General features: G+C 38.4%; 2 protein-coding genes and 1 non-coding gene across 3 annotated transcripts; 2 read left to right on the top strand and 1 right to left on the bottom strand.

The window, feature by feature from the left end:
- Nucleotides 1-2,102: 2,102 nt before the first annotated feature.
- Nucleotides 2,103-2,811, bottom strand: IWZ02DRAFT_494494 (VPS4-associated protein 1; the record flags this gene model as incomplete). Its single annotated transcript, XM_066770026.1, has 4 exons — nucleotides 2,103-2,217; nucleotides 2,271-2,338; nucleotides 2,385-2,648; nucleotides 2,698-2,811. 4 exons carry the CDS (start codon nucleotides 2,809-2,811, stop codon nucleotides 2,103-2,105), a joined length of 561 nt encoding a protein of 186 aa, XP_066618572.1.
- A 66-nt stretch (nucleotides 2,812-2,877) lies between these two features.
- IWZ02DRAFT_105767 (argininosuccinate lyase) lies at nucleotides 2,878-4,650 on the top strand. Its single transcript, XM_066761319.1, has 2 exons — nucleotides 2,878-3,119; nucleotides 3,172-4,650. The coding sequence occupies exons 1-2, from the start codon at nucleotides 3,068-3,070 to the stop codon at nucleotides 4,521-4,523; spliced, it is 1,404 nt and encodes a 467-aa protein (XP_066618571.1). The 5' UTR covers nucleotides 2,878-3,067; the 3' UTR covers nucleotides 4,524-4,650.
- Nucleotides 4,651-23,316: 18,666 nt separating this feature from the next.
- Nucleotides 23,317-23,388, top strand: IWZ02DRAFT_t118. The gene has a single exon. It is a non-coding gene; the product is annotated as a tRNA-Arg (tRNA).
- The last annotated feature ends 1,011 nt before the right edge of the window (nucleotides 23,389-24,399 follow it).

Here is a 24,399-nt window from a genome sequence, read left to right as displayed (position 1 = left end):
CTTTCTCAACAAGAGCGGCACGGCATGGAAACGTTGCTTGGGTCCAAGTGAAGGAAGTTCTCGCCGTAGATATCGTTTCTTTCCCTCCCTTAATCACCAACGCTCATCCCTGAATCCCCTACACTCAACCCATCATCCATCGCCGCACACGCCGCTCTGCCCTGTCCTACTCTCTCACTCACTCTCACCAACATAGACCCTATGCCACAACCAACCCAGCCAATCAAAGGCCAGGCCACCCCGCCAGACGCAGCCCGGCTCAGCCCAACCCAGCCCTACGGGTCTGAGGGAGGGGGAAGTGAGGTGCCTCGATTTCAACCTCAAACTCAGCCTCAGCCTCGTTGCACGCACGCACGCACGCACGCATGCATGCATGCAAGCGCCACTCAGCCAGCCCATCCCATCTCAGCCCAGCCCGGCGCCAGGTCCGGGTGGATCAGTTGGGGAGTTGGCGAAGCGGTTGGCTGGTATTTGGGGCTTGGAGATGTGGGGGAGGGGGAGGAAGAAGGAGGAAGGAGGGAGGAGGAGAAGGTAGCGCACGAAGAGCCAGACAGACGGAGAGGCAGACCTTGTGCCTAATGCTAACTAGCCAGCTAGATAGATAGATAGACACAATACACGGCCATCTCGTAACACGTTCGCGATCAGACAAACTCCCGCCTGCATGGGGCGAGAGAAAAGAGAGAAAGAGGGGGAGCGAAAAACAAGATCGGAGATCCACCGCCGCGGCGATCATCTCGCACAGAAGCGCAGATAGATAGGTACGTGAGCAGGTAGGCAGGCAGGTCCAACCGGCTAGCCAGTCGACCATGCCATTATGCCGCGTTTGGCGTGTTGTGCGGGGCGGAGGAGCGTGGCGAGGGGGCCGTCAGTGGTTTGGTTTGGATTGGTTTGGTTTGGGATTGGGTCTGGTTGGATCTGTCTGTGCGGAGCCAAGCAGGTAGGCAAGAAGGTAAGTGGGTAGGTAGGTAGGTAGGTAGGTAGCTCCAGAATGCAGGCGGGCGGGCGGGCGAGCGTGGGGAGGTTGAGGCAATGTGATGTGATGAGATGTGGGGAACGTAAGCTGACGGGTGGGTGGGCCAGACGAGCGGCAGTCCGTGTTTGGTGATGAAAGTGAATGGAGCGTTGTTGGCGGAAGGATTATTGAGCAGTGGATGTGTTGGAGCAAAAGATTGTGCCTGGTTGCATGTGACGAGTGGCGATTTGGAGCTACACATACATGGCGGGAGATTTTTTGATCAACACTGACTTGGCTCTTTGATCTCGTCTCGCCAGGCTGTCGCCGACGGACGTTGGTGGGTCGAAATGATACCATGCCGGGCAACCGTGTATCACCATGTATGTACCTGCACCAAAGCGGAAGTCTTCTGGGCAGAGCGTACCCCGAGTCAGCCCGACGACTTCTTGATCTCGACAGGGTACATTTTCGATGCCCATCTCCCGCTCGGATCGAATTCGGCAGTCAGTTGTGGTCGACATTTGCGCCGCGTGCATGCGGAATCTTTTTTCCCCGGGGCCTTGGGGCTCGCTCGTATCGGCTTGACATGTGAGACCATGGCAGAGCAAAAGACGCGCAACCACTGACGACGAAAACGATAAAGACAAGTTGCACAATTCGACAGAGAGACAGAAGGATGAACAACACAAGCTTGCCAAGGCCCTCTTGGCCGCTCTTGGATCTCAAAGTGTGGAGGCTTGGGTGCAGTTCTTTCGTTGCTGACCGGGGCGTGGAGGAATATAGTGAGAAGGGGGTCATTTTGCCCGTAATACTCGGGAGTTGCGACAACCATTGTATTGGACGTATTGATTCAGCCCGCAAACGATTCCTCGTCCTGCTGCGGTCAGCATCGTGTGTGTGTGTGTGTGTGTGGTGGCCTCGTGTCACTCGCTAAGCCGCTGACTGCGTCGGACGCCTCGTCGCCAGAGTAGTTCTAGGGCTCAGGCGGCGCGAGCAACGACGGCGACATTCACATAGACAGCCACTGACCATAAAGGCATTCGTCGACGCGATATGACGAGTCAAGTTGGAGCCGACTCCGCTTCTTCTCCACCGCCGCCGCAGCGCAGGCGTTTTGCGTTGCGGCATCTGGTGATTCCAACGTCTATGGGAAACCTGATGGGACGGATGGAAATGTTGCGGGGTTGGACATGCGCTCCCGGTTCCTCTTGGCGGCTTCGGCGTCTCGTATGCGCTTGATTCGCATCTGACAGAAGTTCCTGGCAGCCGTTATGAATTTGGCCCCGAGTTCGCGCGTTGGAACTTGACTCACTTGTGAAGGCTGTAGATGCGAGGTCCCACCTCAGTTTGGGAGTCCGACTTTTCAGAGAGTGATTTGATCTGACGGTGTCAGACAAGAAATAATAGCCGGGTCGCAAAGGCTCACCTTGTCCTCCTTTTCCTTTTCGTCCTTCTCGTCCTCCTCTTCTTCGTCGTTCTTCTCTTGCTTGTCTTTTCCTTTTTCTTTTTTCTTCTTCTTGCGCTTTTCCAGCTTGAGCTTTTGCTTTTCCTCGTATTCCTTCTTGACCTGTTCAATCTCCTTGTCAAGCTGCTCTTTCTTCTTCTTTTCCTCTAGCGCAGCAGCTTCGTCAGCATCAGGAGTGCAGAATCCTCTGTCTTTTAGATGCCCAGGACAAATGTAGAAGAAATCCTGCCACTCGTCAGAAGGTTGCTCTGGCGCAATCAACATTCAACCCGACCTTGCTATCAGGCGTGATTAGCACGTTCGAGGAGGGCTTGTAGCATATCCAGCAGGCCTTGGTCTGTGTTTCAGCCACTCTTCTATGGTGCCAGACATTCTGTAATGAAGCCATGGTGAAAAGTGCTTGCAGTGCCCGTTGGTTGCTAGGAAGAGGCTGAGGAGTGTCGGCGGGCGATGACAGTCGTCGAGGGGCTTGGGGCGCTAAGTGGCACTAGCGTGCCCCAAACACCATCGATAACGCCTGGGCGTCTCCAAATCTTCATCACGGACCGTGGTTTGTGCAGCTTCACGGAACCATTGACTCACCTACAGGTCGAAAGCTCTTTTGCATTTCACTCTCCACGTCCAACTCTCCGCCTTGATTCAACATGGCCGAATCCAAGCCCAGCAAGACCATGCTCTGGGGAGGCCGCTTCACTGGTACCTTTTTCTCTACCAAGAACTCCACAAACATCAATGCTGACCAGCACAGGCGGTCTCGACCCCCTCATGGTGGCCTACAACGAATCCATCTACCACGATCGCGCCTTTTACGCCCAAGATATTGCCGGCAGTATCGCATACGCGCGACAAAACGCCAAGCTGGGCATCCTGACGCAGGACGAATTTGCCGCGATTGAAAAGGGCTTTGGGCAAGTCAAGGAAGAGTGGGCGAGCGGGCGGTTCGAGATTCGGCCGGGCGTCGACGAGGACATTCACACGGCCAACGAGCGGCGGCTGGGCGAGATCATCGGCACGCACATTGCGGGCAAGCTGCACACGGGGCGCAGCCGCAACGACCAGGTGGCCACGGACCTGCGCATGTGGCTGCGCGAGGAGCTGCGCAAGATTGAGGCACACCTGGTCGAGTTTCTGGGCGTCGTGGCCAAGCGCGCCGAAAAGGAGATTGACCCCGTCATGCCCGGCTACACGCATCTGCAGCGCGCGCAGCCCATCCGCTGGGCCCACTGGATGCTGTCGTATGGACACCAGTTTGCGCTCGACCTCGAGCGCCTGCGCGAGGTGATCAAGCGCGTCAACCGCTGCCCGCTGGGCTGCGGCGCGCTGGCGGGCAACCCGTTTGGCATTGACCGCGAGGCGCTGGCGCAGGAGCTGGGCTTTGAGGGCCTCGTCTACAACAGCATGGCGGGCGTCGGTGACCGCGACTTTGCCCTCGAGGCGATGCAGTGGGGGTCCACCATCATGATGCACCTGAGCCGGTGGGCCGAGGATCTCATCATCTACTCGAGCGCCGAGTTTGGCTTTGTGCGCCTCGCCGACGCGTACAGCACGGGCAGCAGCCTGATGCCGCAAAAGAAGAACCCAGACAGCCTGGAGCTGCTGCGCGGCAAGGCGGGCAGGGCGTTTGGCCAAATGGCCGGCCTGCAAATGACCATCAAGGGCATTCCGAGCACGTACAACAAGGACCTGCAGGAGAGCGTCGAGCCGCTCATCGACCACGTCAAGACCGTGTCCGACAGCATCCAGATTGCCACGGGCGTCATTTCAACCCTCGACATCAACGCCGACAACATGCGCAAGGCGCTGACGCCCGACATGCTGGCCACCGACCTGGCCGACTACCTCGTCCGCAAGGGCGTCCCCTTTCGCGAGACGCACCACATTTCCGGCCGCTGCGTTGCGCTGGCCGAGAAGGAGCAGATCCCCATGGACACGCTGTCGCTCGAGCAGCTGCAGGCCATCGACTCGCGCTTCGGCGCCGACATCATCGAGTCGTTTGACTACGAGAAGAGCGTCGAGATGCGCTCGGCCAAGGGCGGAACAAGCAAGTCGTCGGTGCTGGAGCAAATCGCCGTGCTCAAGAAGACGCTCGATGCCAACTGAGACGGCGTGTCGACTCGTGTCACGAATAATGTTAATGATGGTATGGAGAGCGTAGAAAGCGTTTCAATCTCGTCCGCGGTGTTGCGGTGACGTGCGTGGGAAAGAGGGAAAAAAGATGGGGGTAAATAGATAGTCATGTACGATCTCGACAAAAGCTGCCAACGCGCCGAATGAAGACTTTAGAAATCAAGATTGTGAGAGAATCGATTTACCGTTCAAAGCACTTTCTGTGGACAGCTGCAGTGGCAAAGGATCAGTGAGCAGCCCTTGTCACGACGCGGAAGCCTTTCAGAATGCTGCCGTCAATCACAGATGGGTAAATCCAGTTGCTGTACCTACAGGATGGAGGGAAAGCAGAAACCCTGGTGGTCTACAGTCCTCACCGGGCTACGGACGACAGCCGTACGGGCATGACGTAATGTACTGCATGACCGTAACACCTACATATATACATAGAATACCTAAACTAGGTATACTATATATATAGCCCTAGCCTTATATATAACTATCTATTATTTAAGAAGGTAATTTAAGTTATCTTAGTAAGGTATATTAGTATTATCTAAGGACTAAGGAGTATTAAGTATATATTAACTATAGAAGTCTTTAGAGACTATAAAGTAGTATATAAACCTTAAGGAGGTATCCTCTCTATACCTACTTATTATTACGGTTTCTAACTATTTATATCCTTAGATAGATCCTATAGCCTAAGTATTAGACTTTAGTACTAATTCTCTACCTATATACTTACTTTAATTATATTACGGTCTCTAACTATTTATATCCTTAGATAGATCCTATAGTTAAAGTATTAGGCTTAAAGCGCTAATTCTCTACCTATATACTTAGATTAGTACTTTAATCCTACTATTATAAGACTAGCTTACTATAACTAATTATTACTATAAGAAAGGTATTACGAATCGTTAAGTAGCTAATATATAGGCTTTTACCTAGAGGCTATCTACTTAGTTAGACATATATAAAATTAAAAAGAACTTAATTAAAGTTAAGTAGTTAAAAGATGAAGTTAAGTAAAGTCTTCTTAATTATTATAAATATAGAAGATGCTATATACTCTTCTATCTTCTATATATAATTATATAAGAAGTAAAATAAGAACTAAACTCTCTCTTTACTATGTAAATTACTACTTTAGTTACGTTATTAAAATAGATAAGAAATTAATCTTCTTATTACCGCGCGAAGTTTTATTAGCTATTAAGTAGGCTATATATCCTTAGTAGTATTTATTATCTATTAGTACTACTAGCTTATACGGCTTAGCCGGTTTACGTAGCTCGGTTATAATTAGCTTCGGCTTATTAAGTAATCACGTAAGGGCATAGTTATAATGTACTTATATTACTAGTATCTAATATATACTTACGTTACTAGCGTCTAATAGCTATTATAATATTCCCCCCCTAATAGGAAGCCTAAGTTAGCTTATTAGGTACTTATATAGATAACTAACTAGCGCTATTTTAGTAAGGGCGTAAAGTATAGGACTACTAGGTATATCTTATTATTAGGTTTATAGTTTAACTAACCTTCTTTACTACTACCTTAATAATAATAATAGACCTTACTTCTATTATTATATCTTCCTATTACTCTTAGCCTATCTCTTACTTAAGTAACTAGCTCTAGTAATAATAGTAAGTCCTTCTATTTATAGTAGGTCTAAAAACGCTTAACTAATTATTACGCGATAGTATCTAATTAACTTTATCGCTCTAAGCGCCCTAAAGGTAATACGATGCCTTAAGAGGATACTAAGGCAACTTAGGACCGTTATATAAGACGTTACGCGTAATTAGCTAATCGTCTATGTATTTAGAGTTTTAAAAAGGTAAAGTAAAGCTAACTAGTCTAGGTATAGTACCTAGCTCTTAAGAGCTAGCATATATTACTATTCTACCTATAAATCCTCGTACGAACGTTATGTAAGCTAATTTACCTACCTTACCTTCGTATATATATTCTAGTAGCTATTATGTTAGCGTACTACTAAGTACACCTTCGTACGAAAGTAACGATAGTAGTATTATTCGTCTAGCTACTTTACCTACGGAATTACTAGTAGAACCTTTAGATTAGGACTTAGAGGTAGATGCTTCTAATAAGATTATAGTCTTTATCCCGCGTAAGGCCTTTAAAAAACTCGCTAAGGTATATATTACTACTTACTTATCCTTACATAATAGCTAACTTATTATAGAAATCCCTTAGCGGTAACGAAACTAGCTAACGCGTAATATGTATATTAGGCCTTAGTAACTTAGCTTATCGTGCTATTATCCTAGTTTCTAAGGATTATTTTAACATTATATCTATAGAATCTCATAGTTCTTTACGCGATGCTTACTTAATCTAATATATAGGTATTAATTAGGCTACTAGTTATACTAAGTACTAGGATAATCTCTCTACTTACATCTTCTATAGTTACTATAAGTTACTAGGTTTCTTATAGGGTTATTACGCGAACTATATCTAGGGCACTAGTAACCTTAACTATACCGTAAGTAACCTTACTAGTACTCGTCCTCCTAATTAATACGAAAGGCGTAAGGATAAGATATAGCCTAGAGAGTACCTTACTCTTTACTATTTAATAGATAACTAGGTTAATAACTTTCTCTAGAACTTAGTTAAAGGTATAATAAGGCCTAAACTTAAGAAGTCGGCTCTAGTTCCTACTAAAGAGGAGGAAGAGGAGTAAGGGTATAAAGGATAAGGGATAAAATTAAATTAGGAGGAATAGAATAGATTAGGATAAATTAGTTTATACGGGTAAGAGTTATTTACTATAGCGTTAGAGGATTCTCTTTACTAGAGTATAGGCGGGTTAGTTATCTAATTACGTTTCTTCCCATAATTCTTATTAGAGGAAGGCTCTTTTCTACTTTTCTAGGTTCTTTAGTAGTCTAGGGGTAGAAGAATTAGTAGTATAGAAGTCCTCTACTTTTTAGGGGGCCCTAATAAAAGAACTTACTACATACTACTTATTATCTTAATTATATCCTACCTATTAAACCTAGTACTTTAAAGTTCCGTAAGTAACCTTACTTACGCGGATAAAGTTAACTTCCTATTCTTACTAGTTATTAATAACCTTAGGTTCTAGTTCCGTGTATCTCTATTATAGTAATAGGTCTATAGCTACTTTACGTAGGCGATCGGTATAGAAAAGGTTTATAACCTTTATGCTTTTTAGAAGATCTAATTCGTACGAATATCCTTTTATTCTAGTAATCTTAAATAGTCCTACGTTAGGAGCATCTAATTTTAGATTTAGCCGGTCCGTTATCTAGCTAGTCTTCTTAATATAGATAAAGTCTCTAATATTAAAGTTAGGTATATAACGGTATTTATTAGCTTATTAGTAGTTCTTTTCTTACGATTAGCGAATTAATTTATAGGCGTACTTATAGGCCTCTTATCTTCTTTTTTAGAGAGACTAAGCTATAGACTATATTCTACCTTCGGGCGAAGTAGTTATTATTATATAAGTAGTCTAGTTATAATATATATATAGCATAAAGCTAAGGTCTACTTCTACTAGTATAAGACCTATAGCCTTATATAGGAGGGTAGCCTAAGCTAAATCTATTAATAGTAGAAGATTAGACTAGTCGTTTTAGTAGTAATTAATAAAGGGTTATAGTTAGCGCATAAGGACCTAATTTACTATCTTAGTAATTCCGTTTATCTAAGAGTAATAGGCTAAATTAAAGTGTTATTTAATACTAGTTAACTTATATAGCTCCTACACGAAGGCTAAAATAAACTAAGGACCTTAATCCGATAGTATACTTTTAGGATTTCCGAAAATTTAGTAGACGTAATCGTAAAAAAGTTAAGATACTCCTTTAGCGTTAATTTTCTTTATATAAGGTAAACTAAAGGTTCTTTAGGATAACTAGTCTATAATAATAAGGATATAATTAAATCCCTTTTAGTCTTACGGCATCTCTTTAAAATCTATAGCTAGGTGTTACTAGGGACGGTTAGGAATTAGTAGAGAATATAGAAGGCTAGGTATCTTATTAGTAAATTCATAGTTCCGGCGGTAAATATAGTAGTTTTAGCTATATCTCTTAATTATGCGAGTCTAGCTAGGCTAGTAATAGTATTACTATAATAGCTTTCGCATTTTATTAATTCTAGGATAGGTAGTAATATAAGTAGTATATATTACTTTAGTTATTCTTACGCGAAGGTTATCCTAGTTAGGAACAACTAATGTGCTATAGTAAAGAAGTAATCCATCCTATAGCTTCTAATATAATTCATTTTCCGGTTAAAGACGGGCTATTTCTCTCTATAGTTTAAGATCTAGGTTTTCTCTATTCACGTAGAGGAGTTCATTAAGGAAAATTATTAGTAGAGAAACTTCTAGCTCTATCATCGTAAGTAGGACTACCTAGGAAGTAGGAATAAGATATTACTCTTATACGGCCTTTACTTTCTCTTTTTAAGTCTTAAGTTACTCTTACTTTCTTATAAGAATATCTATAATAATGTTTTCCTTTCCTAGTTAGTAGGTAAACCGGACTTAGTACTTAGTAAGTTACTTAGCCTATCTTACTTATCATGCGGATAATTAGTACTTAGAAGTAAAGTGTTCTAATGCTTAATAGTCTATAATTATAAGAAAAGGTTTATAAAGGCCTATAAGTATAGATCTCTATTCCTCTAGTCCTTATATAATAGCTAGGAGTTCTTTATTAGGTATTCCGTAGCGGAGTTTAGTATCTAACATTACCTTAGAATAAAAGGATACCGGTTTCTATTCATAATTTTCTTAATATTATAATAGAACTCCCGTAACTACTCCGTTACTTACATCTATTTCTATGTAAGTATCTAAAGTTAGATTATAGTTTATAAGTAGTAATTCACTATATATTAGTTTCCTAAGATTCCTAAAAGATTCTTCCTTAACTAGCCTAAGTTATCGCTACTTTACTTTTAAATATAGTTTTTCTAGTAGCCGGCTAATTTATCTATAGTTAGGAAGGAATCTCTAATAGAAGTTATAGAATCCTAAGAAAGACTAAAGAGATTAGAGGGTTATAGGTAATTACTAGGTACGAATAGGTTTAATTTTTTACGGGTCTATTAATATACCCTTAGTAGAGATAATGTATCCTAAGAATTTCGTGCGAGTAGTTAAAAACTTACTCTTTTTTATATCGGCTTATAGTCCCGCTTTTCATAATTATTAAAGAACTTTAAGGACGTATTAAGTATAATCATACGGGTTTTTAGAAACGATAAGAATATCATCTATAAAAGTAATAACGAAATCATCTAAATAGTTAAAGAGAACTTAGTTAATAAAATGTTAAAAAGTAGTAGGCCCGTTACTTAGCCTAAAAGGTAAAACGCGGTATTTAAATAGTCCGTATCTTATGCGGAAGGTAGTATATTCTTTAGACTATTCTTAAAGTTAGATTTAATAGAAAGCTTATTAAATGTCTAGTTTTATGTAGACCTTTCCTTTACCTACTCTCTATAAGAGTTCTAAGATAAGAGGTAAAGGATATAAGTCTTTCTTTATCTAATCATTTAACCGTTAGTAGTTAATATAAATTTACTAACTACCTCCGGGTTTTTTTACTACTAATACTAGAGAGGCGTAGGGTATATAGCTCTTAGTAATAAATCCTTTCTTTAAATTCTCTTAGACGTATTCCTTTACTACGGCAAGCTATTCTAGAGACATTCTATAGAGGGGACTTATTAGTAGGCGTAGAGAATCCTTATACGTAAGAGAAATTTAATGATTAACTCCCGTATAAGAAGGTAGTAGCTAGTTAGACTCTTATTTTAAAAAGATATCGCGGTAGTTCTTATACTTAGAGGGTAAATGATTATTAAGGTATTCATTAAAAGCTTCATCTTTATTAGCTTCATTAATATTATCTAGTATAATAGAATAAAGATCTACTACTTCTATTAGTATTTTTATAGGTAGGTTAATTTCTATAAGAGAAGTAAAAAAGGTTTCTTAGTTATTAACTTTAATATCGTTAGAGATATATATTAAAGAAATTAATCGGTTTATCCGTAAAACTTTACTTTATGCGGATAATTTTAGAATGTTTAAAAGATTTAAAAAAGAAATTCGGTCTAGAGGATCTAACTAAATGAGTTATTAGTTATAGTAATCCGGAAGAACATGATGATATATAAGGAACTAGCGGCCTAGAATAATATCATAGCGCCTAATATCTAGTACGAAGGCGTATATTATAACTAGCTAATATTAGAAACGGAATTATAATTAATAAACGAAATTAAGTTACTTATTTATGTGTTAGTTAAACCTAGAGACTTTAAGGTTCCTACTAGTAATCTTTCTTTTCTTAATTCCTAATTCCCTAAGTTATAGAAGGAGTTAAGGATAGATAAAGCTAGATCCGTTTACGCTAGTATTAACTAGGGCATAAACGGGTACGGCATAACCACTAGCTATAATTATAGTTCGTACGGTAAATAGGTATCCTCTAATAAGGTCATAAACGTTTACCTATAAATTAGTAATTTATAGAGCTCTAAGCTTATATCTTAGGGAGGAGACTTCCCCTAAGACTTATCGTTTTCTAATAAAGAAGAGTATAGTTCTAATATTATACACTCTTCTCCTTCTTCTTCTATTATAGTATTAACTATCTTTACTTCGGTTTCTAGGCACTATTAGATAAGGTATCTAAACTTTCTATATTAATAGTAGGGTCTAATATTACCTTAGAGTTCCGCTTTTCCTTTACGTATTAGATTTTCCGTTATCGCGTAAGGAGTAGATCTCTATAATAACCTTAAAAAAGGCTATTCTCTTAAACTTCTACCTATTAAAAGAGTAGATTTACCTACTTATTCCTATTATTATTTCTTTATACGGTCTTCCTAGGATGATAAAGATACGTTTTAACTATTTCGGTACTTAATTATACTTTATACGATAGGGTACGCCTTTTAAAGGTATTCTTTAAATAAAATAGAGTCGTCTTATTTAATTCCTACTAAATGAGTTTATAGTAGGGGATCTAATAAAGAGTGAAAATCCTCTTTCTATTATTTATACGGAAGGTTAGCTTCTAAAGCTAGGTATACGAACTCTAACTAGAACTTCTAAAGATCTATAGGAATTTTATAACGAAGGTCCTTTAGCTTCTTCTTTACATCCTTTTACTAGTACGGATTCTTAAATACTTACTTAAGCTAGTAATATAAGTTAGTATTAAGGACTAGATTATCTATCTTCGCGTAGACATAAAGAAATAGTACTAAACACTATACTACCTTACCCTATATCCTAGAGAGGATATAACTTATAATGGCTTCCTTAGTATTTATAGTAGTACCTCTTTTAAAGTAGTCCTTATTACTATAGATTTTATTATTCATAAGGAGCTACTAATACTTATACGTAGGGTTTTAGCCGTTTATTAATTTAGGTAGGTTAGGTACTCTTAGTATATGTTTCTTCTTCTTCCGGGATCCGTTCTCTTCTAAATACTATAAACTTATTAACTTAATAGTATCTTCGCGTAATGAAGTTTAATAACTAAAAATCCTTTCCGCTAAGTTAAGGATAACTTATTTAAGAGTCTTAATTTATATCTTCGCGTAAATAGTAATATTCTAGGTTTATCCCTTTATAAGAGGAGTATTCTTAGATTAATAGTTATTAGCTTCTTCTAGTAGAATATGCCTAAAAGCTTCTTTAACCTAAAATTATATTACGTAAAAAAGACCTTTCTCTTATACTTATATATTAAGCTTAACCGGTAACAGGGAGTAAAAAGATTATAATAAGAAGGGGAGTACCTATCCTCTTTCTTCCTCTAATTCGTAAGGTAATTTAGTACCTCTATGCGAGGGTGTTTATTATTAACTACTAGACTCCTCTTAAGTACTAGTTATATAGGCTTAATTCTTAGCTATACTATCTACGTATGGAATAGTCTTCTACTTTCTTATAAGTAGGTACGGAGAGGACGCCTCCTTAATGTTTACATGCTATACTATAGCCTTATAAAGACTTCTATAGTTAATATATACTTAATGCTCTTTAGTCCTTAGATAATACTAATGCGCCTTACTAAGATGACTTAAATTTCCTTCTTAAATAATAGACGGTTATATATAAGGCTCGGGCTATATATATAGTATACCTAGTTTAGGTATTCTAATACCTCTCTTAGGTAATAAAAAAGTAGGACGGGGATAATACCTAGAATAATCTTCTATATCTATCACGAATCGTTAAGTAGCTAATATATAGGCTTTCACCTAGAGGCTATCTACTTAGTTAGACGTATATGAAATTAAAAAGAACTTAATTAAAGTTAAGTAGTTAAAAGATGAAGTTAAGTAAAGTCTTCTTAATTATTATAAATATAGAAGATGCTATATACTCTTCTATCTTCTATATATATTTATATAAGAAGTGAAATAAGAACTAAACTCTCTCTTTACTACGCGAATTACTACTTTAGTTACGTTATTAAAATAGATAAGAAATTAATCTTCTTATTACCGCGCGAAGTTTTATTAGCCGTTAAGTAGGCTATATATCCTTAGTAGTATTTATTATCTATTAGTACTACCGGCTTACCTAGCTCGGCCGGTTTACGCGGCTTAGTTATAATTAGCTTCGGCTTATTAAGTAATCGCGCGAGGGCGTAGTTATAATATGCTCGCGTTACTAGCATCTAATAGCTATCGCGATAGGCATAGCATATATAAATAGTAGACTAAGGGAAAAGAAGAGTAAAAAGAAGAAGAGAGAATCTATTCTAAGCTCTACTAGTAGAGTGAATAATAAGCTCTATGATCCCTCTACTTATAGTTCCCGTAGGCACTATCCTAGAACCCCTCTAACCGAAGATAATTAAGGAAAGGACCCCTTTATCCGTAATCTACCTAATAACCTCTAGGCTTATACCCCTCCTCTACCTTATATAGAGCCTCTACTAAGACCCTAGCCCTCTAGATTAGAAAGGCGTTAATATAGCTTAGACGACTACTCCATAACTACTCTAGCTAAATCCTCCTACTCCTAATAATAATTAGATAACCGTTTAGCGGTAAGGTAAGGGCTTAACGCTATTCGTCTATATAGTATACCTAGGCTAGGGCGGCATATAGAACTCTATTATTAGTAATAATATCGATATATAGTTATCTAATAGCGGTAATAGGGCTAGATTAAATTATAAGTAACATTAACGTAGATTAAACCTAGGTTCTTTAGCGTTATTTATTTTCTATAATAAGTATTAGCTAACTATACTAGTTAGCTAGAAGATATACGCTGCTAGTTAAAAACCTTACCCGCTTTTTTTACCTTTATAGGTGCTAAGAAAGGTATTATATAACACTAACTAAAAATAGTACTATTAGAGATAGTACTAGAATGCTATAGTAGAGCGTATATATAATCTACCTTACCTACTACCCTATACTATATTTACTTTTCTACGTACGCCTTCTTCCTATCCCCCTTCCTTTCCTTACTCTTACTTCATGCTACCTATCTACTTAGATAACGGTAGGAAGGCTAGTTCTTAGCCCCTCCTTACCTAAAAAGAGCCTAGATAAACTATCTATCTATAATAACCCTATACTAATATTATACTAAGAATTATACTTTATCGTACGAGATTCTTTAGCTAGGCATCCCTACTTACCTTATAAACGTACGCGGTATCCCCTATAGATAGCTCCGTCTTAGATAGCCTATAGCTCTAGTAAGACGTAAAATAATTAATTAATTAATTAATTAATTATTACTCTTACTTTATACTACCTATCTACTTAGATAACGGTAGGAAGGCTAGTTCTTAGCCCCTCCTTACCTAAAAAGAGCCTAGATAAACTATCTATCTATAATAACCCTATACCGACATTATACTAAGAATTATACTTCGTCGTACGAGATTCTTTAGCTAGGCATCCCTACTTACCTTATAAACGTACGCGGTATCCCCTATAGATAGCTCCGTCTTAGATAGCCTATAGCTCTAGTAACACGTAAAATAATTAATTAATTAATCGATAATATACTCTTCTTTAGTTTAGCTACTACTTCTTAGAAAAAGCCTATGCGTTAATAAGTTATTACTATATATAAAATTTTTAAAAAATTAAAAATTACTATACCCGCTATAACTCTATAGCGCGGGCTTATACGTATATAACTAAAGTTAGAAAGTAAAAACCTACCCTCTAAAGTATCTATACTATAAGTATACCCGTACCTACCCCCTAAGGGGAGGCCCTACCTAACCTAGTTTCCCTTCTACTAGATAGCCGTAACTATAAAATCTAGGACTCCCCTATACCGCCTAGCCTACTACCTACTTAACTAGCTAATAAACCTAAGGAAATAGACTAGGATACCCCTATACCGTCCGGCCTACTACCTACTTAACTAGCTAATAAACCTAAGGAAATAGACTAGGACTTCCCTATAAGCCCTATCCCCCTATTATCCCTACTACTTATCATACTAGGCCTAATTAAGAAATAGTATACTAAGCTAAAGAGAACTATCCTAGTAGATACTTCTAAACCTAACCCTACCTACTAAGGAAAAAGGACTAGGGTTAGATTTCGTCTAAACTTTAATACTACCTAGGAGGTAATTAATGTAGCCCTCTCTTACATCCTATACGTAATGAATCTTACGTATAATATAAGTAAAAAGTGAAGACTCTATAACCTTAGTAACGTTCTACGGGATTATACTAAGATAGGTCGCGTAGGTAATACGTTATTAGTTCTTACTACTTAAGTTTACTCCCTTAAAAATACTACTTATACGCTAGGAGTAAAGGTTTACTAGCTATAAAAGCTAGTTATCCTTCCTATAAACCTAGCTAAACCATCGTACGTAACCTAAGCCTAGAAAGTAACTACTACTAGAAAACTATATATAATAACTCCTTACCTAAAGATAACTATAAAGCTAGCTACTACTCCCCTAAAGACCCTACGGGATATATAGGTTATTATCTAGTAGTAAAGTCCCTTCCTAGACTTTAACCCTCTCTCTATACGAAATAACATTAATAATACCTTTAAGAATATAGGTATATCTAGCCCTATTATGTTAATAGTAATACGTATAGAGAAGGGTAACATCCTACTTACTAGCTTACCCTAGTACGACTCTAAATTTCTTACCTCCTATAAGGACCTCTTTACTTACCTATTCCTAGACGCTATAGTCTAGGAGAACTAAACCTAGTATAAGGTTATTACCTATAGCATCCCTCTTAAAGACCTATGCTTACTTAACATTAGATAATTCATTATAGAAGAGGTCTATACCTTTAATCCTAGCCTTTCTATTATTAGAACTCTATACTAGCTCACTTCGGCTGAAAGGAGGGCTACCTAAAAAGTAGGGTTAGTCGTTATAGCCTTCTATATAGTAAAAGAGGTAGAGATAGCTATCTTAAAGCTATTCTATCTTATAGGAGTAAGTATAAGGGTTATAAAACCCCTTAGGATTACTCTAGACGTATAGTATATAAAGTATTAAGAATTTAGCTATAGCTCCTCTAGGTATCGTAATAGGACTAAATGCTTACTATATACTAGCCCCTACGCTATAGAAAAGCACGACTATAAACACTATATAAAGAGAGGCATAATATGTACCTATATAGCGTTAAAGTATAGTAACTATAACGGTACTTATTACTTCTAGGACCTAAACTATCCCTATCGTCTAATAAAGCTATCCCTCTAGTATAAATATTAGGTAACCTTAAAGTTATGTAAGTTAACTTAAACCGGAATGCCTAGGCTATAGAAGTAGTACTCTAGGACGCTATCTAATTAGGCATCTACCTAATATTTATCTAGGAACTATAGACGATACTATAAGATAATATAGCTAGTATATAATTAATCTCTTACCCCTCTATAATATAAATTCTCCTAACCTTCCTATAGGGCTCCCGTCCTTAGATGATGCTCTACCTAAATAAATCCCTTTCCTAAGTCTAGGTAAATCCTTACCCGGATATTTTCCCTAGCCTAGACTGCCTTACTGTTAATTTAACCTATAGAGAAGATACTATCCGCGTAGTTAGTATCTATAATAAGGTAGAATAAGGTAACCTATCCTCCCTACGTACGATAGAAAGAGTCATTAAGTATAGCCCCCCTACCATGCTAATAATCTACGTAGGGGACTTTAACGAATACTATCTAATATAGGACCTACTCTCCCCCTAATCTTATAAAGTAGAAGCTCTATATAAATAGATTAAGGAAAACCGCCTTAAACTCTAAAACTAGCCTAGAGCGGGTACCTTCTTTCGTATAGGGATAGAAAGGAAAACGGTTATTAACCTCTTCCTATATACTCTAATAATTACCGCTTAAGTGATTAACTAGTAGTTATAAGAGAACCCCTTATCTAACTATAACGCTATTCTCTTTACTATTACGTACGACGAGTTTTAAGATATACTAATACCTCTACTACGGTTTAACGTTAAAAAAGCTAACTAGGCCTAATATAGGTAAATCGTCCGAGAAGAGTTAAATAAGATTATAATTCTACTCGTCTAAGCCCTTCCTAATAGGGCATAACATATACTCTCTAGTAGGACCTTATAAGAGGACCTAGACTAACTTAGACGAAGCCTTATAAAGGTAATAGAGATAGTAGCTAAACGTAGCATCCTATAGGTAATACCTAGATAGTAATAAAAACTATAGTAGTCCCTACTCCTTATAGCCTTAAGGATAACCGCCGTATAAGTAAGGCGTAGGGCACATTAGGACTAAGTCGTATATATATAAGCATAGAATACGTATAATACGGCTATTAAGTAGGTAAAATAAGAGTACTAGAATAACTTCCTTATAAAAGAAACACCCTAGTCTATCTATAAGGTAATAGCGTATACGAAATTAACCCGATCTAAGCGGATTCCCTAGATACGTAACCTTTAAGATTAACTCTAATCATTATATAACGGTAAGTATACTACCTTCTATTAGAAACTCTTCTCCCTACTACTATACATCCCCCTACGCGACTAGATAAACTATAAGGAAGGGCTATAGGACTAGCCCTCCCTTATAGATAAGGAAGTATAGTATGCCTACTCTTATAAGATTAAAGGCACTACCCCTAGGCTAGACTAGATCTACTAAAGGATGATTACTAAGGCGTATAACGCTTCTCCCGGAAAATTCACCTAGGTATACTAAACCCTCTTTACGTATAGATACTACCTAGAATACTAGAGAGAAGTAGTAGGAGTAATACTTAAGAAACTAGGGAAACCTAATTACGTAGACCTAAAAGTATATAGAGTTATCTCCCTACTTAACTACCTAGGAAAAGTTCTTAAATACATTATAGTAAAACATCTTAGAGCGCTTATAGAAGCTACCTACCTCCTATACCTATCCTAAATAGGCAGATAACTATAGAAGTTAGTAATTAATATAGTAATAATCCTTATATATATTATCTAGGATGAGAGAAGGGTATAGCGTAAGATATTAACCCTATTCCTTAATATATAAGGCGCCTTTAATTATATAGCCTATAACTAGCTCTTATATATAATAGGGGAAATTAGGCTCCCTACTTCCCTCCTAGTATAGGTAAAGATATTTACTAGCGGTTAATAACTCTAGATCTCCTTTAATAGCTAATAAGAGAACCTTTATCTAATAGTTTTAGGAATCCCCTAAGAAAGCCTAGTCTTACTAATCCTATTTCTTATTTATATACGAAAGCTCTTTTCCTCTTACTTAGTCCGATTCCTCTCGTATATTAATAATGTTTTAATTATAATCTCCTTAATAAGTTAGAAGAAAAATATACGGATCCTCTAGTAGGAAGTAACCTAGCTTTTCTCACTTAGAACCTAGTATGCCGTTAATTTTAATAAAGATAAAATAGACCTTATCTATTTTATAAGCTTAGATGAGGCTAAGTAAGATATAATTATACTTCTAGGAGATTATATAGTATAGCTAAAGTAACTTGTCTAATAGCTTAGGATATAGTTTAATATATACCTATTATTCTAGTAGTATACGATAATTTAGAACGCCTAAGTAAAGTAATTACTTAGAAGACTTATACGGCTAGCTAATATATAATATAGACTATCCCCTACTACTATCTAATAGCTATACCTTACTTACGTATAAAGTATAGTAGATTATAGGTCCCTAGTTTTCTAGTAGGTTAGTAGCTCTAAGATACTCGGACGAACACTTTAAAATAGTAGACTATACTAAATCCTAGGAGCCTTTTAGACCTCCCTAATTACTCCTATAGAAATTAAAGTAGGCCTTCTCCCCCCCTACCTAAGGCGTAATATGTTACTTTAAGCGTACGCTATATAACTCTTTAAACTTAGTTACTAACACCTAGTACGTATAATTATTAATAAGTTTAAACTAGAGAGTATACTAGGACGCTAGATATAACTTAAACATATCTAGAGCATAATTTCGGACCTAGTAATAGGTACTAAAAGCCTAATTAAGCATGGTTCCTTTCCCCTATAGAAAAAGACTACGCTATATAAAGTTAAGATTAGCTACCTCTAAAAGGAATAAGAAGCCTAAGCATATATTAGATGCATAGGATATATAACTTAAGTAGTTATCCTATACTCTAACGCTTTATCTATCCTAAAAGAAAATAGAGTAGGTATAGGGATCGTAGCATACGACACCTAATAAGATAGTATAAGAGTAGTAGTAAGATATAGAGTAAATACTAGACTATACTAGCTTATATATAATAGAGAACTAGAGGCACTTATAAGAGCTATAGAGCTAGCTACCTAGAAATGGCTAGAATAATAGATTATAGTATACGTAGATAACTAAGCTATACTATACCGCCTCTAAACCCCGTCTAACCTACTAGGTTAAGGACTATAACTTTAAGCTATAGATGTAGGCTACTTAATTATAGCTAGATAAGGTAGTCTTACCTTCTTATAGGCCCTAGGCTATATAGGGATTAGAGGAAACCTATAAGTAGACGCCCTTATAAAGGAGGCTACTAGGCTAACCCTAGAGAATAACTACTTAAGTACTACCCTCCTTAGGATGTATGTACGATAAAGAACTATAGTAGAATAGATAATATATACTATATAATACTAGGAAGCATAGATAATACTATCCTAGAGGTTATACGTACGTAACTTCCTATCTATACTAAGAACGTCTATCTAACTCCCTAAGTATAGATAACTAGAAGTATTAGCCTACTTCTAATTAAAACTAAACTATAGCTACTTTAGAGCCTACCTAGTACGGTTTAGTAAGATAGACTAGGATAATTATAGCTATAATAACACCGCCTAATAAATACTATAACATCTTATTAGTAACTACCTACTCTATAGCTCTACTAGGAGAGAAGCTATATAGGAAGCGCGTAAGGCGTATAATAATAATAGTAGGAAAATAGCCTCTATACCCTATAGAGAGCTATTCTAAGGAGACGTCGGTTAATAATTTATACTTAAATTCATACGTCGGACGAAGGTTTCTACTAGGATATAGCACATATAAATAGTAGACTAAGGGAAAAAAGAAGAGTAAAAAGAAGAAGAGAGAATCTATTCTAATCTCTACTAGTAGAGTGAATAATGAGCTCCATAATCCCCCTACTTATAGTTCCTATAGGCACTACCCTAGAACCCCTCTAACTAAAGATAATTAAGGAAAGGACCCCTTTATCCGTAATCTACCTAATACCCTCTAGGCTTATACCCCTCCTCTACCTTATATAGAGCCTCTACTAAGACCCTAGCCCTCTAGATTAGAAAGGCATTAATATAGCTTAGATAACTACTCCGTAACTACTCTAGCTAAATCCTCCTACTCCTAATAATAATTAGATAACTATTTAGCGGTAAGGTAAGGGCCTAACGCTATTTATCTATATAGTATACCTAGGCTAGGGCGGCATGTAGAGCTCTATTATTAGTAATAATATTAACGTGCGGTCATCTAATAGCGGTAATAGGGCTAGATTAAATTATAAGTAACATTAATATAGATTAAACCTAGGTTCTTTAGCGTTATTTATTTTCTATAATAAGTATTAGCTAACTATACTAGTTAGCTAGAAGATATACGCTACTAGTTAAAAACCTTACCCGCCTTATTTACATTTATAGGTACTAAGAAAGGTATTATATAACGCTAACTAAAAAACGGTGCTATTAGGGATAGTACTAGAACGCTATAGTAGAGCATATATATAATCTACCTTACCTACCACCCTATACTATATTTACTTTTCTATATATGCCTTCTTTCTATCCCCCTTCCTTTCCTTACTCTTACTTCATGCTACCTATCTACTTAGATAACGGTAGGAAGGCTAGTTCTTAGCCCCCCCTTATTAGAGGCCTAAGAATAAGTCTAGACTATTCTAGACTCTTCTAGACCTCTTCTATTACTAAGAACTTATTCCTACGGGTTCTTTTAGATTCTAGCCCTTATTCTAGATTGTCTCATTACTAAGGCCTAGAATCTTCTAGTCTAGATTAATTAGAAATCGTCTTCTATTAATAGAAGAACCTATTACTAATTACCTAGAGATAGAACTCTCTAGAATCTATAGGTTCTTCTATATAAACACCCTTAGGTAGCCTACTAGTTAGTCCTTTAAGGAAGTTCTCTTATAGTAAAGAATCTACTACATTCTCTACTATAAACCATCTACCATACGGTATATAATAAAGATATTACTTATCTTTATAGAATACCGCTAATACCCCTTACCTAAAAAGAGCCTAGATAAACTATCTATCTATAATAACCCTATACCGATATTACGCCGAGAATTATACCTTATTATATGAGATTCTTTAGCCGGGCATCCCTACTTACCTTATAAACGTACGCGGTATCCCCTATAGATAGCTCCGTCTTAGATAGCCTATAGCTTAGCTAATAAACCTAAGGAAATAGACTAGGATTTTCCTATAAGCCCTCTCCCTCTATCATCCCTACTACTTATCGTACTTAGCCTAATTAAGAAATAGTATACTATACTAAAGAGAACTATCCTAGTAGACGCCTCTAAACCTAACCCTACCTACTAAGAAAAAAGGACTAGGTTCGGATTTCGTCTAAACTTTAATACTACCTAGGAGGTAATTAATATAGTACTCTCTTACATCCTATACGTAATAAACCTTACGTATAATATAAGTAAAAAGTAAAGACTCTATAACCTTAGTAACGTCCTACGGGATTATACTAAGATAGGTCGCGTAGGTAATACGTTATTAGTTCTTACTATATAAGTTTACTCCCTTAAAAACACTACTTATACGCTAGGAGTAAAGGTTTACTAGCTATAAAAGCTAGTTATCCTTCCTATAAACCTAGCTAAACCATCATATATAACCTAAGCCTAGAAAGTAACTACTACTAGAAAACTATACATAATAACTCCTTACCTAAAGATAACTATAAAGCTAGCTACTACTCCCCTAAAGACCCTATGGGATATATAGGTTATTATCTAGTAGTAAAGTCCCTTCCTAGACTTTAACCCTCTCTCTATACGAAATAACATTAATAATACCTTTAAGAATGTAGGCATATCTAGCCCTATTATATTAATAGCGACACTTATAGAGAAGGGTAACATCCTACTTACTAGCTTACCCTAGTATGACTCTAAATTCCTTACCTCCTATAAGGACCTCTTTACTTACCTATTCCTAGATGCTATAGTCTAGGAGAACTAAACCTAGTATAAGGTTATTACCTATAGCATCCCTCTTAAAGACCTATACTTACTTAATATTAGATAATTTATTATAGAAGAGGTCTATACCTTTAATCCTAGCCTTTCTATTATTAGAACTCTATACTAGCTCACTTTAGCCGAAAGGAGGGCTACCTAAAAAGTAGGGTTAGTCGTTATAGCCTTCTATATAGTAAAAGAGGTAGAGATAGCTATCTTAAAGCTATTCTATCTTATAGGAGTAAGTATAAGGGTTATAAAACTCCTTAGGATCACTCTAGACGTATAGTATATAAAGTATTAAGAATTTAGCTATAGCTCCTCTAGGTATTATAATAGGACTAAATGCTTACTATATACTAGCCCCTATACTATAGAAAAGCACGACTATAACTACTATATAAAGAGAGGTATAAAATATACCTATATAGCGTTAAAGTATAGTAACTATAATAGTACTTATTACTCCTAGGACCTAAACTATCCCTATTATCTAATAAAGCTATCCCCCTAGTATAAATATTAGGTTACCCTAAAATTATGCTATTAGGAATAGTACTAGAACGCTATAGTAGAGCGTATATATAATCTACCTTACCTACTACCCTATACTATATTTACTTTTCTATATATACCTTCTTCCTACCCCCCTTCCTTTCCTTACTCTTACTTTATGCTACCTATCTACTTAGACGATAGTAGGAAGGCTAGTTCTTAGCCCCCCCTTACCTAAAAAGAGCCTAGATAAACTATCTATCTATAATAACCCTATACTAATACTATACTAAGAATTATACTTCGTTATATAAGACTCTTTAGCTAGATATCCCTACTTACCTTATAAACGTATATAGTATCCCCTATAGATAGCTCCGTCTTAGATAGCCTATAGCTCTAGTAAGACGTAAAATAATTAATCAATTTAATATAGTCTTTTTGCGTTCTCCGGTCCCATAAGCAGGGTGAAGCCCCTCCGGCTTCAACACCAACACCGGCCGCTTGGCCCAATGGCAAGGCGCTTGACTACGAATCAAGAGATTGCAGGTTCGAGTCCTGCAGTGGTCATGAGGATTTCTTCTTTTGTTTTTGATGTTTTGGTGTTGAAGTAGTGGAGTTGGGGGCCTGGATCAACTTTTTGCGCGGCGGGCGGCGGTGGGACGGTTTAGCGAGACAACGACGTGCGATGACCATGCAGCTAGCGCAGAATCGCGCAAAGAACGTTCGGCTGGACGTGAATCGTGCAGGGGTTTTCTCTTCTGTCATGTCAACGGCGCGGTGGATGGTGTCGCACCAGCTTCGACCCGAGACGGTTGGAGAGAGGCTATCAACTCGGCAAGCGAGCAGTCCAGGGGTATAAGGGGTTGAAAGGGGTTGGGCGGTATTGATAGTGGTGGTCCGGGTCTGCCAAGGTCGTGCATGTCAAGTGTAGTGTGTCGTGCTCATGAGATTTTGGCTGATCCCTGGCGCAGGAAACGGCTCGTGTCTGTCATGTACATGGGCCGGGGAGAAGCAAGTAGAAGCATCGGGTCCAGACTGGCTTGATTGTGGCGGGCGAGCTGACAAGGCGGCGGCTCTCGTTTTCCAATATGGTTGGGTTGAGGCCTGGGGCGCATTCCAGTCGGGTCCTGCACCTGCATCGTCATGTGAACAACAATCGAGGCTGGGCCGGATGCAATGGAAGGCAAAAAGGGTGTTCAGGTACAGACGGACCATCCCGGCGCAGATCGCGGAGCAGATGGGCAGATGGACGGCGACGTGACGATGGAAAAGCAGAGCTGGCGGATGCAGGTTTGCAACGTCGACGACGGGAGCTGCGCGTCATGGACGTGGAGATGGATGGATGGAGACGGTGGCGTCCAAAAGCGTGGGATGGGCCAGACGAGGCAGGTTTGGCGAGCAGTTCCCCTTGGGGTAGCTTGGGTGATGCTGTCATAGCACCAGGCACGGCCCGCTTCTCGGTGTTGCTCGGCCTTCTGGCCGTCCACGGCTGCGTCATGCTGACCACAATACACGTCCAAATCCGGTTGTCGTCGAGAGCCCAGAATCGACGAATCCATCGGAAAAATATCCCAGCGC

Source organism: Phyllosticta citriasiana (assembly GCF_038021145.1).
Source record: "Phyllosticta citriasiana strain CBS 120426 chromosome Unknown IWZ02scaffold_17, whole genome shotgun sequence".
Lineage (NCBI taxonomy): Eukaryota > Fungi > Ascomycota > Dothideomycetes > Botryosphaeriales > Phyllostictaceae > Phyllosticta > Phyllosticta citriasiana.
The sequence above is the reverse complement of the archived record's forward strand: the minus strand, read 5'-3'. Positions and strand labels throughout refer to the sequence as shown.

Bases quoted from the DNA above. Each gene is read 5' to 3' on its own strand.
- IWZ02DRAFT_105767 (XM_066761319.1), top strand. From the start codon at position 3,068: ATGGCCGAATCCAAGCCCAGCAAGACCATGCTCTGGGGAGGCCGCTTC. The intron at 3,120-3,171 runs GTACCTTTTTCT...TGACCAGCACAG, and splicing joins CTGGGGAGGCCGCTTCACTG to GCGGTCTCGACCCCCTCATG.